The 14,763-nt window shown below is 38.5% G+C and overlaps 1 protein-coding gene across 1 annotated transcript in view; it reads left to right on the top strand.

Annotated features, from left to right (window-relative positions):
* Positions 1-14,763, top strand: part of RCAN2 (regulator of calcineurin 2) — a 244,718-nt gene that overhangs the window by 28,503 nt on the left and 201,452 nt on the right. The window contains exon 2 of the mRNA XM_054721676.1: positions 11,164-11,390. Within this exon, the coding sequence (XP_054577651.1) occupies positions 11,166-11,390 (225 nt within the window). The 5' untranslated portion in view covers positions 11,164-11,165. The remainder of the gene's footprint in view (positions 1-11,163; positions 11,391-14,763) is intronic.

The following is a 14,763-nucleotide window of genomic DNA, read 5'->3' as shown; positions in this document are numbered from 1 at the left end:
GAAATAAATTGAATTTTCTTGGCTGGATTTTCCTCAAAGGTGCTGCATGTCTCACTCCCTGCTCTTTTCCCTTTTCACTCTATTTCTCCTGATGCACTCTGTGTACCATCTGAAAGCCGAAGGTGAAAGATGACAGGATAAATCTTACTTTGGCTACCATAGCAACCTTCGCCTGCTTTGCTGTTCACTTGTGAAGTGTCATTCTTCTGTGAAAAGTTGTTTTGCATATAATTACTTGTCTCATCCAGAGGCATGGGACTTTGTTTAAGCTTCTTACAGCAACAAATGAAAGGATGGTCTTCTGCCTCCATATTGGGCTCAAGAATACATGCTCCAAATGGTGCAGGCAGAGGGCACCACACAGAACCTCTCCTTCCCCTTCCACTCTTTTTGGTCTCAAGGGGTAAAAAAGAAAAAGAAAAACACAGTCAGAAATGGTGACTCTGTGGCCACGTTACATAGGCTCTAGTTGAGCTGTGAACTTACAAATGGTTTAAATTTTAAAATCAAGTTCCATTGAAATTAACATGAAATTTCTAGACTGTTAGCCAGTTAGAAGTGACGTTTCTAGTCGATTACAACAAAACTCTCTCCAGCCTTTTCTGTTCTGTGCTGTGCCCCAGAAGCTGACCCATGGATTCTACATTGCAGCTCCCTTGCCCTCTTGTTTGGCTGATGGAAGGTGCCAGTAGATTAGAGAGAGATAAAGATATTTATTCCTCTGGCACCCTCTTTGTGGTGCCACTGTGGATTGGCTATATCCCTCAACCAAAGGTCTGTCAGGGAACCCTCTCGTCAAGCTGTGGGGAGGAAAAGTAATTTTCCTTCTGCTCTTCCAAGTTCTTCTGGCTGGTCTGTTAATCAAATGGACATGAGACAGATAAACAGAGGAAACAAACCAAATTTATTACATATGCACACACAGGGATCCATAAGAATATGGGACCTTAGAATAAATTCGGCAGTTGGGGCTTACATGACATGGTGACCTAAGAAGTTGTGGTTTTGCCCAGCCGGCATGGCTCAGTGGTTGAGCATGAACCTATGAACCAGGAGGTCACAGTTCGATTCCTGCTTAGTGCATATGCCCGGTTGTGGGCTCGATCCCCAGTGTGGGGTGTGCAGGAGGCAACCAATCAAAGATTCTCTCTCATCATTGATTTTTCTGTTTCTCTCTCCCTCTCTTTTCCTCTCTGAAATCAATACTTATATATATATATATATATATATATATATATATATATATATATTATTTTTTTTTAAGAGAAGTTGTGGTTTGGACTTCAAAGGGTAGGAAGGCAATTCACATGGAGATGGAAAAGCAAATGTTGTTAAGCACATGTTGGCTGAGACATCTTTAGCAATGGGACACAGGATTTGATCCAAGGAGCCTTGCTAGGTTCCTCCTTGTCTATCACACACTAGTTCATATAAAACTCCCATAACCTGTGATGATAGCTCTCTCTTCCTGGGGCAGGTCCACTATCCAAATTCTTTTAGGCAGTTAGGGAGAAGGTCAAAGATTTTTTCTGAGTCCCATTTCTTGAAAATAACCATCTTAAAATAATCATTACCTCCAAAAGGCACAGTTTTGGTCAGCAAACTGCTTCCCTGCTCAATCCTCCATGTCTCCCTGCTCTGGAAACACCTCCCTTCCTCTCACCTCTTTAGGCCTAGGGCTAGTGCCAGCCCAGGATTTTGCACTATTTTTTTGTGAGTTTCCATAGCCTCAGCACACCTTTGTAAACAGTCTCTTTTTAAGCTCTCTTAATTAGTTGTGTTTGAGCACGCTGTCTGTTTCCTACTGGACCTTGACTAATACAGTGACCAAAGCTTTTGCTCATTTCATATAATGAACTTATGTTTCATTGTAAGTTATTCTTTGTAGAAAGATTTTTCTATCTTTAAGAACAACTTCCTCACATTCATATCCTTCATAAAAGACTAGAGGCGCAGTGCACAAAATTTGTGCATGGGTAGGGTCCCTAGGCCTGGCCAGTGATCAGGGCCAATTGGGGCCTTTCGGCTGCCGGCTGGGGCCTTCCTTTGTTCCGTGCCACCCCCTGGTGGTCAACGCACGTCATAGCGAGCAATCGAAGTCCCGGTCTTCCTGTTGAACTCCTGAGAGAACAATTTGCATATTAGGCTTTTATATATATGTAGATGATATTTCCTCTTTCTCACTCGCTTCTTGTGAAGCAAACGTGTTTGAATCACAGTTTCTTGAAAATGTCAGTTAGGTTTGTGGGAATGGAATACAAATGTCCACTTTGTCTTGCCTGACCCTGGATAAATTTGAGGGTCTTCCTTTCCTTTTTATTTTGTCCAGTGGAAGAATATACAGGAGTTATAAATCCTTCTGGGAGAACGTAGGCATTAAACCCCTCAGGGGTAAAGACATTACACCTTGGGCGAATTTGCAGTCCCATCGCAGCTGTAGAACCCAGTGCAAAAGGAGATGACAGAAACAACTTGCTCTCCCCTCCCCCAACTTTATAAAACCTTATAAAAAACTGCTTTCTTGGGGAATTTATTAGCGTATTTTTCCATGTATAAGATGCTCCCCTGCCCACTTTTCCAACCAAAAATTAAGAAATCAATATTTTAAACATAAAACAGAACACATTTTTTATTTAGTAATTATTTCAGGTAATGATTACATACCAGTGCTATAATATTATGCAGCATATCACTTTATTCAGCCTCTGTTGCACCACTGCTCTCTTCTTCATCACTATTAGTTCCAGACATAACAATTTCTTCAACTTCTATTGTGTCACTGCTGTCTTCTGAGTCACTGTCTATATAATGTGAGATCATCCTCATAAACTGGTGGCATTTTCTGAGCTAACTTTGTTCTTGTTCTCATGGCCAACCCTTCTCTCCTCATGAAACTGAAGCATCATTTTGCCTTTCCTGTAAAATCAACAATGTTCATTTTGCTTGCAAGAATTCTTGCCTGACATTGAATAAGCTTGGTTGACACACATAAGCCACTCTGGTTTTGCTCCATAATCCAAGTCTTAAACCTCTGCTCCAAGTTTGCCCATTTTTCTGGTTTTCCTCTTAAGGCCTTCTTCTTTTTTGGCACCTTAATGAGTTGTTCTTCCTGTTTTCTCCACTGTATGATCATACACTCAGTGGGAGGAGGTCCAAATTGTCTCTCTGCAGCTCTATTTTCATGCTCTTTTGCATAGCTGATTACATTCAGTTTGAATTTTGCAGAGTAAGGTAATAGCTTACCAGTATATATCTTTTTTATTTTTTGACATCTTTATGGACTCAGAATGATCCAGTCCCTGTTGCATCTGTGCACTCTCCACCTCCACCTCCAATTACAGCACCAGCTGATGTCAGTAACAATAAGGCTTGTGATTGGAGGAAGCCTGTTTGACAAGGTATGGGCAGCTATACACCCACGTGGTTCCCTCCGGCTCTCTCCTCGGCTGACTTCTGTGCATAAGATGCCCCTTGATTTTCAGTCTAAGGATTTTAGAAAAGAATAGTGTCTTATACACGGAAAAATACGGTAACTGAAATATTGTCCTAGGGGAGCTTAAGGTGGAGCAGTGGCTCCAGAGGTGTCCTGAAGGGAGCAGTGGATGAGGAATATGGATAATTTCCTTTGAAATCCATGAGTTGAAAACCGCTTGGTCCTCTTTCAAAACTGATCCCATATGGTATCAAGAATAGCATGATGTGAAAATTCTGCAGTTGAATTAAATAGGTTCCATTATATTTCAGCAAGAACTCTAATGGATTTCTATGGAGCACAACCTAAGAATATCATGACTCTCTTTTGTATCTCAGGATGGTTGCGATGGTTTTTGGTTACTAATATTATACTTCAATTTCTCTGTAAGCAGGACAAAAGTGAATATAAGGCCTGACTTACTCTTAAGAGGGTCTACATATTAAAATACCAAAAGATGTCTAAAGGACCTCACCCAAAAGCCAGACCAAAAATGAAAGCTGATGATATGATTTAATGGTAAAGAGTATTGTTATTCACATACAATTTTTCTCCTAATAAGCTCACTTTGTCCCAGGTATCATGAAAGAATCAATTAATTTTAGAGATAAAGAAATTTTAAACACAGCAGAAGTTTAACTTGTTTAAAACTTGCAATTTGATTAATTTAACTTTATATTCAACCTAAAAATAGCTATAATGATATCTTCTCTACTGCTAATTAATAGAACATTGCATTCTTATTTTTACATTAATATTCAAGCTGACACTGCAGTCTTTCAGTTCCTCCACACTAACTAATCTCTCATAATCCATTTACTTGTTTTCCAATTAAAATTGAACTTAAAGTCAGAATGAATTATTCATTAATCATTTCCATTTATCCTATTTCCTTATTTATCCTCCCGGCTGGCCTTAACATGGATTCAAGGCATATTTGTTCCTGTTTTGTTGTCCTTGTTGCAGAAGTTTTAGGTTCCTGTTCTTACTTTTAAAAGCAGATGAATTTAATCTTTAGCATTCTTTTGTCTAAGGAAAAATAAACCCAAACTTAAGTTGCTTTTTGTATGTTTTGCTCATTTTTCTCCCTTTGTGGATCATTATTTCCTATTTTTAAAAATTCTCACTTTCTAGTTTGAAGAACCTGGAAGATGAAAAATATAGGCAGGTTTGTTATGAGCATCAATTTAAAGGTTTCAACACTGGAGAAAGCTTTTGTTAAAGGTTGTATGTTCCCCTTTCTTGAGGATCTTCAAGCCCAGAGATAAACAGAGGTCTCTTTTCTTGTGTATCTTCTTTCAGTGCTGGAAAGATAAAAATCTCAAGGTGAAAAGACACCTAAAGGAAATGCCAACCACCCATCTCCCTGGTCCTTGGATTCCCTCTGTGACATTCTGCCAGACAAAGTTGTTCCCTGCTCCATGGAGCACCTATGCAAGTTAATCACTTAGACATGAGGCCAGACATTTCTACTTTAACCTTAATTTTTAAAAGATCCATCGCTCCTTTTATTAAATTGAATTCTTTCTCTCTGGTTAGACTTCTATTCCCTAAGCGCCATACACAAAAATTTCATTTCCTCCTCCAGAATTTGAAAGCAACTGTGATTTTGCTCAAGACTTCTTTCCTATACTTCCCTCTGCTGTGTCTTCTCATGAACCTGTTTCATAGATGACATGACCCTTGGCCTCTCAGTAAGATTGGATAGTCCCCTTAGAAAGAATGCCAGTTTTCCTGTAGCGGGGTGTACTCAGAATTGGCCTTGATGTTTTCTACCTATGAGGAAACTCAAGATGAGATTATCACCACCCCACTCCTTCCAATGTGGCAATAGCCTTTTTTATAGATCACACATCTCACTATTTATGGGGCGATTTTACTTGATAGTGAAGCTAGGATGAGCATCTCCATGGATGTTTACAATTTTATTTTTCTTGTCATGGCTCTTTGCCATTCTCCTGGGCTTAATTTGCAATCCCCCCTTTTATATTCAGTTTAAGACTTTCTAGACCAGAACTCCTATGAGCCAATGCACAGCTCCCCACTCTCAGGAGTTCTACCCTATTCCTAGACAGGTGTAATGTCTTAGGGTTCTAAAACTCACGCATATTGTCAACACTGGGACAATATTGATATCCAACAGAATCAGATGTCTCTTTGAGGTCCCTTCCTGGGGTTTAATTGTACCATATAAATGTTAGGAATGGAAGTAGGGAGTTTTGGAAAGATTAATTCCTTGTGTAGAAACCCAGTAATATCTAGATCATCCAAGTTTATTGGGGGAGAGAACATTTATTTACTATTTACACAACAACCATTTATTTAATCACTATTTCTTTGACACTGAACAAGCATTTTTAAGTTTCAGGTGGCTAGTCTTAACAGTAGGAAACATACTGTCTCAATGTTAGTGTTTCACTAATGTTCCATTAATAAGTGCTTTTAGGTTATCTGAGGATCTTGGATGAAATAATTTTCACATTATAGAAAAGTAATGAAATAGTTGAAAATCTGGCCCTGGCCAGGGAGCTCAGTTGGGTTAGCGCATCGTCCCAATATGCCAAGGTTCTGGGTTCTATCCCCCGTCAGGGCACATACAAGAATCAGCCAATGAGTGCATCAGTAAGCGGGACAACAAATCTCTCTCTCTCTCACTCTCTCACTCTCACTCTCTCTCTCTCTCAATAAATAAAATAAAAATAAAAATCTTCCTCTGTTCAGCTTTCCTTCTCCAATAAAGTGGGTCAAATTCAGACATTTACATTTTCAATGCCACTAACTTTGTTACATTTAAATGAACTATTCTGTTGGTGGTGTCTTGGAGAGAGGCAGGGTTGTTTTGTTTCTTTTATGTTAATTACTTTCTTTTTTTTTCTTAGGAATATCTTTCCCTTCTAATGGAATCTCCAGCTAGGTTCATATAAAATATTCAAGGGGCATCTCTACTCGTTCCTCATTTTAATGATATGGTTCTCACCCTCATGGACATTCGCTGGAAGTTTGAAGCTTGGTTACACACTTGCCAGAAGTAGGTGGCAGCCCCTCTGTGGTGGCAGGTTCCTCCACTACTGACTTGCTCTTGACGAGCCTACACATGGTAATAAATAACTCTCATTCAAATATTATCTTGGAGGCTACAGAAGACGTTCACTTGCTTCATTTCATTTGATGGTCACAGTAGACAAGGCCCCAGGGTTTCTCCATTTTGCTGACAAGAAACCCACAGCCAGGAGGCACCCGTTTACACAATGACTAGAACCCAAGTACACCCCCAGGGCTCTCTCCAGTAGTTCATAAAGATGTCTCTTCTTGGCATAGAAAGACATTTTGAGGTTCTCCCAGGGGAGGCTTTTAAAGTGGGCAGTGGTTTTCCTTTTCCTTATGCAAGTGATGATGGAAATGTATGCTTTCCAAAAGTCGAACAGAAGAATGGTGAAATAACTATGGCACTGGGTTCCTATGTGGCTATTAAAATGAATGTTTCAAAGAATATATAATGATAGAGGGAGCTGCTCTTGATTATATCAATGTTTTCTGATATAATCAGAATACTAAATGGCAAAATCTCAATTTTATTTAAAAAATTACACAGGTGAGAAAGGCACCGAAACGAAATATACCAAAATATTAGCATAGTTTTCTCTGTATAGTAGGGTTAGGGTGTAATTTTATTTTCCTTTTGTATACCATTCTGATTTTTTTCAGTTTTTTCTCCTTAGTGAACTCATATAATTAAAAACCATAAATGTTATTTTAATTATACTGCACAGATTTTTAAAAATTTTAGCCAGAGGAATCCTTTGAGTAATTCTTGCTATCTTTGATTTATAAAATTACATAAACCAAACCTTGAATTGAAATGATTGGGTGCTTTTCATTATTCATGTATAAATTTGAAATAAATAGTATATTATTAGTGTTCATATTTTAAATCAGCCATTATAACTCATTCGCTGGTCTGTTATTTCCTGAAAGTGACTCCTTTTTACATAATTCATTAATTCAATCAAACATCATTTTGAGGGCTTTCTATAAGAACCAGGCTGAACATGAAGTATAATGTACACGCTGATGAAGACAGTCCAGTCTCTGCTCTAAGGAAATACCCATCAATATCCATCTGGTTTGAGATATAGACCAGTAAAACAGTTGTCACAGTGAGGGCACTTCTGTGAGAGAAGGCTGTGCAGGTCACTGAGGGACAAAGCAAGGATGCCACCTTCATGGGCTGTGGGAGAGGTTGGGAGATTTCCCCGAAGAGTTGCCCCTTGAACTGAAGGCAGCTCGTTTCTCTTGGATAACCAACCTCAGATTTAGAAATAAGGACAACACATGTAGTTCTTGTAATATGAGGCAATTGATGCTTCAAAAGATATTTCACAATATTTAAGAGTTTTAAAATTAATTTAGAAAGATAAACTAGTTTTGGATTGTAGGACCTTTGCCTTTCTTTATTTGGAAGTTCTTTTAATCTTCAGAATTTCCCTTTCTTTCTGTATATTTGGCTTTACTCAAAGTTAGTGATCATACCAAAGAATAATAGTCTTGCTCTGAGATTATCATAATGGTGTCTCTTTATCGGATTTCATGTTGCATATCCTTTTATGTAATGGTTAATGCTGATTTTGATTACTTCTTTCATTCCTAGTTCACTCCTCCGCCTCTTCCTACTCTGTTTTATAGGAATAAACTGAGTCATAGGACAATCAGTTGACTTTTCTAAAATATGAGGTGAGTCAGTAATGGAACTGGAAGTTAAAGTTTCTTTGTTTAAAGCTCTGACTTCTCAAATACTTCTCCATAGAAGTAGAATAGGTTGTTTGCCAAAATGCATTCACCTTTTAAATCTTTACTGAAAGTAATTAGCTTAAAATAAAGTCTCAGGAAGATAATCTTATTGTTACAATTTAGAACAGAAGTTAAGACCATTTGAGTAGATTAAAATGAGTCCTGAGTGAGGCTTATTATTTGATCTATTTAGTTAATTTGTTCAGCAATAGATTTTAATTCTTTTTGAAAAAGAATAATTGCAACATTCTCAGACCTGTTTAATAACATTCTGGGACCCATTTTGATTAATTTAAAAATTTATAAATAAGAGGGACAGTATTAAAAGTAAAATCAGAATTGATACTTAATATCTACATTTCATGCCACTAGATGATTATGACTTCATTATCTAAAAATTTTTCTATAATCCATTTATCAAAAATAATACTATTTTAATGCTCTTATTTTACTTTTAAAATAATCCTATATAATAAAAGCCTAATATGCAAATCGACCAAATGGTGGAATGACCGGCAGAACGACCGGTTGCTATGACGCACACTCACCACCAGGAGGCAGACGCTCAACACAGGAGCTGCCCCCAGCCTGCAGGCCCCAGGCCAGCCAGGGCGGGTGCCAGCAGGAGCCCCCCCGATCACCCCACCAGTCACCCCACAGAGGGAGGTGACTGGTGGCAGTGGTAGGGGGCAGGGCCAGCAAGCGGGTGGTGCCAGGCTGGCCAAGGTGGGTGCCAGTGGGGGTCTCCCAATCACCTCACCAGTCGCCCCACAGATTGGCCCTGATTTCTGGCCAGGCCTAGGAACCCTGCCTGTGCATGAATTTCATGCACCGGGCCTCTAGTTATACTCTAATAATAAATGATGGCCATTATGTATATTATACTAAAATATCTGAAGGAACAGTATAATTGAATATGAAGAAAAATAAATACATGTAAGTATTTCATTGAAGTTTTTCCTTCTAGTTAAAAATATTCATATATTTTGGATTAACCATAGAACAAAACAAAGCTTAAAATGTGTACCATATTTTTATTCAGAATAAATATTTTATTGATTCCCATACATAAAATGTTGCATTAATTAGAGTTTTAAGAACTTTAGAATACGGGAATATTTTATTATATTTTATATAGAATAAGATTTTTATTGACCATAATTACAGTGACCTGGTTTTAGAGTTACTACTTCAAATTCTTCCAACTTTTGACTCTGTCCCAACCAGGCCCAAGATTTTATATATAATGCATTATTTATATTGTCATCAAATACTGCTTATCAGGGTCCCATTTGGGTTTTGTTTCCAGGAAAAATAAAAACAAAAAACATAACCTCATCACCAGAGTTCAAGAGAAATATAAGCAGAAATTTATTTTTGTTTGAGGATCCAGACTTTGGTTTAAACGTCACGAGGGCTGAGTGACATCTCCTGGTAGCACCTTTCTGTTCTTGACTCTGAGGCTGTGCAATGCTGGGGTTAGGGAAAAGGAGTTTACTGAAGATGATCCTGGAGCCACATCATAACTACCTGTCAGTTTTATCTGCATACCCATGGGCAGGTTGTATGGCCCTCTGGGAGTCTCAATATTGACGTTTGAACATAATATTATGATAGTCCCCAAAAAAGAAAAGTGTAGGGACTGTCCTTGAAGTATTGGGGAGATGGATAAAATGTACTGAATTATATACTAGTATCAAAAAATGGAAAAAACTTTCCAACTGGTTGCAGTTGGGTAGAATTTTTAATGTAAGGAGTGAGGAAATAAAATTCTAGAACACAGATGAGATTAATACTAGAAAGCTTCCTGCTGGGGGTGATTAACCAAAATAGTAATTGATTTTTCAAGATCCAAGGTTCACAAATTACTTAGAGTAAGCATCCCATGCAGAAGATGTGTGTGTGAGTCCTCATAGTGGGTAAACTGTTAATTATTAGAGTAACCGTAATCAGGATTCAGGTGGAAATGAAGTAGATTGCACTGCCTTAAATATAGATGTGCACTAATTTTGATCTTCTTGGTTTCTAAGTTATAGAAAAGTGAGCTCCGGTGCCAAACTCCCTGGGTTTGAATCCAAGTCTGGCCATTGACCTTGTAAACATTTCTTACCTTGCTTTGTTCCCAAGTTTTCCCAACTGGAGATAATATTGGAACCCATCTCATAGACCCGCGGTCGGCAAACTGCGGCTCGAGAGCCACATGCGGCTCTTTGACCCCTTGAGTGTGGCTCTTAGGCCAGCTTAGGAGTACCCTAATTAAGTTAATAACAATGTACCTACCTATATAGTTTAAGTTTAAAAAATTTGGCTCTCAAAAGACATTTCAATCGTTGTACTGTTAATATTTGGCTCTGTTGACTAATGAGTTTGCCGACCACTGTCATAGACTATTGTGAAGGTTAGATGGGTTATTTAATGCATGTAAATCATAGAACAGTTCCAGGAACTCAGTAAAGTCTAGGCATTGGTGGTGGTGGTGTATAATTCATCATGTAACAAACGTATCAAAGCTCTTTCGCACAAGTATTTCTGTTTGAGTCCATTTGACTCTCATAATGAAGCAAAGGCTCAGATAACTATGTAACTTTCCCAGGTCCCACAACCCTGGCCTCCAACTCCTATCCTAGTTGAGTGGATTGTTTTTAGATTTTTTTAAATTTTTTTTTTATCCCATAGCACTGACTGGTTCTTGCCCAGAAGCAGAGCTGTATGGGAAATGGTGACTCAGAGACCAAGGGGATAACATGAACTTGTTGGGTCTTCAAACTTCCAATAGTCCCTGATTCTCCTCCTGATCGTTCTCCCTTGCTCTGCCCCAGACACTCCAGTGCCGTGACCTGAACACCAAGTTTTAAGAAATCATCAAATTCTACTCTGACACGTGTTTGGCTTTGCATCCTTAGGTATGAGGGGAGAATCTTACTTCATTGGAATGAGGAACCCGGGGCAGCAAGGGCACATCGCAGAAGATGGAGGACTTTTCTTGCTCTGCTGCATAGACAGGGACTGGGCTGTAACTCAGTGCTTCGCGGAGGAAGCCTTCCAAGCCATCACCGATTTCAATGACCTCCCCAACTCGTTGTTTGCATGCAACGTTCACCAGTCAGTGTTTGAAGGAGAAGAGAGCAAGGTAAGACTTTCCTGCTCCTGAAACGTGGGCTCTGTGGCATTAGCCCAAAGTATTTCCAGGGCTTCCTTGTGATTGACATTTTGAAGTGGTTGAAACTTGTAGCTAGTTTTATTCTTGGCTCACAGAGCAGGAGGAGAAAAGCCTGTTCTATGACTGGCTAACTTTGGAGGTACTGATGACAAGGTTGTAGATGAGACTGTGTTGAATCAAATCTTGTCCTCTGCGACTCACAGGTCTATCTAACAAAACAAGTGGTGTTAGGAACAGTGATTGCAGGCGATATCCCTTGAGCTAGGAAATAGATGTAATAAAAAAAAAAAGAAATTATCAAATTATCTTCCCCTATTATGCCAACAGCATAATTCACCTTTCTCAAAACAGCATAAGCTCTGTTTCATCCCTATCTCTCCTGAAGTTGGATGAATATTCTAAAAATAGCTTTCATCCAAGTACTGCAGCAGTTATAAGAAAGGCAAGTTGGTGTTGGCCCTCTGAATCTTGCTCATTGATACCACAGAGGATGGAATTGTTATGTGTTATAAGAATGTGAATGAAAGTGGTTAACTCCTTGATTTGAAATGATTGGGGAGTGAGGTTGTCTGTGTACAAGCATTTTCCAGAAAATGAAGTTTCCCACTTGAAGAGACAAACTTGATTTAGTGTACATATTCTTGGAAATCAGAGTAAAGATTCTGTTTGGAGATCTTCCATTTCAGAAATTTCTGACCTTTTAAGTGTGTTGTCTAAGTAGGTCAAACGATCAAACCTTCCCTTGTGGACATGGATTTCTAATTGTAAATATCCACTATTATCCTATGTTATAAAACATGGCTGACATTTTTGGGAAGAAAGGCCTTTTTTCTAAAACAAGTATGTGGCTCTGTGTGAAATTAAGGGTAGGATTTATGACTTTGCTCTTTCAAGAACAGTTTTTTCCAATTGCTGAAGTCCAAACTCTGTTGTCTGAAAATAATTACCTATGGTATTTTTTTCTGGATTTTATCAGTTTTGTAAGCAATTCTGATAGCCCAGAGAATTTGGAATTATTTTAAGTTATTTAAAGATAGTTTTTATAATGCTATTATTTTGGAGTTGAACGATTGAAAAAAAAAAGGACTAAAAATAGTTTGAAATCCAAGCACTTAGATGTGATTAGAACCTCCAGTGCTGTCATCACTGGATTATTTGAAGTCAGAAAATAGCACAGAAACTGAGAATTTTACTCTTGGATTATAACCAGGTTATAACACAGATTGTAATTTACTCAGAGCAAGTAATTTCCCCTGAAATATACCTGACATTAACTATGAAACAAGGTTCCATGTTTTCTCATTTTATCAGCTATTCACTTAAATATCAACAATTAGAAGGCTTTTTCGTAGAGGTTGAATGGGGATTTTGATTCTTTCCTGATTAAATATTTCCCAGTAGATTAAAACAACAACAATAAAAACACCCAAGGAAGGAGCTAATCTCATTCAGGAGTGCTGCTCAGGAAAGACTGGTCAGGGACCAGAACTGGTTATGTGGAAAGCCTGAGGCTTGGGCAGAGTTCATGGAGATGTGCCCAGATCTATTTTGATATTCTAATCTGTCATTGAATCATGGATTACAAAATATTCTCATTTATTTTGAATACAAAGTTGGTACATTGCATCTTGACATGTACTATTTGGTTTTAAAATAACCTTGATTAAATATTGAGGTGAAATCAACCAGATGTATATATGTAGTTCAGTGGAATGAGGTTCAAATTATTTGGATCACGTTTTTAGCCAAGAAGGTGAATTTTATACTTAGCCAATGTCTACATGATTAAACTTATTAAATCAGACAGGAAATGGAGATTCACTAGGTCCTAGGATATAAAATAATCGGATACAGATTACATTTTGATTTAATTACATATATACAGTTTAAAGGAGAAAAAGCAAGATTATCAGATACCAAATGAGTAGACAATAGCCAGGAGGCATGATCCCTGGGATTCTAGTGGGAAAAGTGTTCCTCATTTTCACTGCCACATGTTTGTCTTCAAGTTCCATAGTGTCTTCTTCTCTTTACCTCCATTTTTTCACTGCCTTAATAAAGCTCATTGTCTTATACACCACTCTCTCAGGAACTTCTTACAACAACTTTCAAAGTTCATGAATCTGAACCACGAAGTCTGATGATAGTTATCTTTCCCAAAGGGTGCACATTTGGGGCGCTGTGCTGTACTAGTGGGGAGATATTTTTAGGTTGAGAGGGAAAAAAGCAAGAAGCCTTTTTAGCACTTGTTTTTGCCTGTGGGCAAGGCTGGCCATGGTGATTGCCTAAAATATTTGGCTTTGAGAAGATGCCTGGGAGTGTATCAGGGAGATAAGGCTGCAGAAACGATGCTTAGTGTTCATTTCAGTGGACCCTGTGGGTAAGCGGTAACATGTGTAACTTGTTTGGCAGAATTATTTTTTCTTGATATTGATGAGCTAGATTTAGCTTGTTTCTTGCAATTCTGATAAAGCATACATTTTAACTTCCTTAGCAGAATAGGAATTAAAGGTTTTGCTTCTGTAGTCATCTTTCCTCTATTTTCCCACCTGTCTGAGACACTGCTGCTAAGCCCTTTTCCTTTCTGAGGTAACTTGGAAGGTACTGGATTGTACTGCTCTTAATACAGGTAAGAGGATATTATCTTCTGGTTATATTTGTTTCTTCTTATCAAAGTGACAAAGAGTCTGAGATGCTCATTCCTGCTGTGCTATTTAAATTCTAAGTTCTGGCACCTGAAGAACACTTTTAAAACAGCCTTGTGAGGGCCACGATGTTCACTCCTTTTCTGCGAGATTGTATTTTGATTTGAGGCTTTTGCTAGGCATGAGCACATGCATACTTCAGTGTGGCTTGTTATGCTCACGATGGTTGAGATTTGTTTATATGACACAAAGGAGAACCGGAGCTGGAGGAAATTGGCATCTGAAACTTATAAATACAGATGGCTGTATGCATGCTGCAGCTTGAAGCATAAATATTTTTGTATGAAACACATTTAGAGCTAGGATGTTCACAGCTTGCAGCACCTGAAAGTTGCTAGGGTTCATTTCCCTTTGGCACACTCACCTGGGTTTGCTTTTCTGCATCCAGTTGGGCTGCAAAGGTCATCTCGAGACAGGTGAGCTGGAGGGGCGTCCTGCGGGCTGCTCTGTTTGTACTGAAGATGGGTAAGGGTCTGCTCGATGGGACTTTGGCACTCACTGATACGCAAAGGAGAACAGCGGACAAACCACCATTAGGCAAACATTGACCTTATAATGGCTTCCAAAAATATGAATTCAATTATAATAATGGCAGTAGCAAACACTTATATAGCAAGGTGCCAGCTGCTCTTCCAAAT

Source organism: Eptesicus fuscus, chromosome 10 (assembly GCF_027574615.1).
Source record: "Eptesicus fuscus isolate TK198812 chromosome 10, DD_ASM_mEF_20220401, whole genome shotgun sequence".
Taxonomy (NCBI): Eukaryota; Metazoa; Chordata; class Mammalia; order Chiroptera; family Vespertilionidae; genus Eptesicus; species Eptesicus fuscus.
This window is presented reverse-complemented; position numbering and strand designations above follow the sequence as displayed.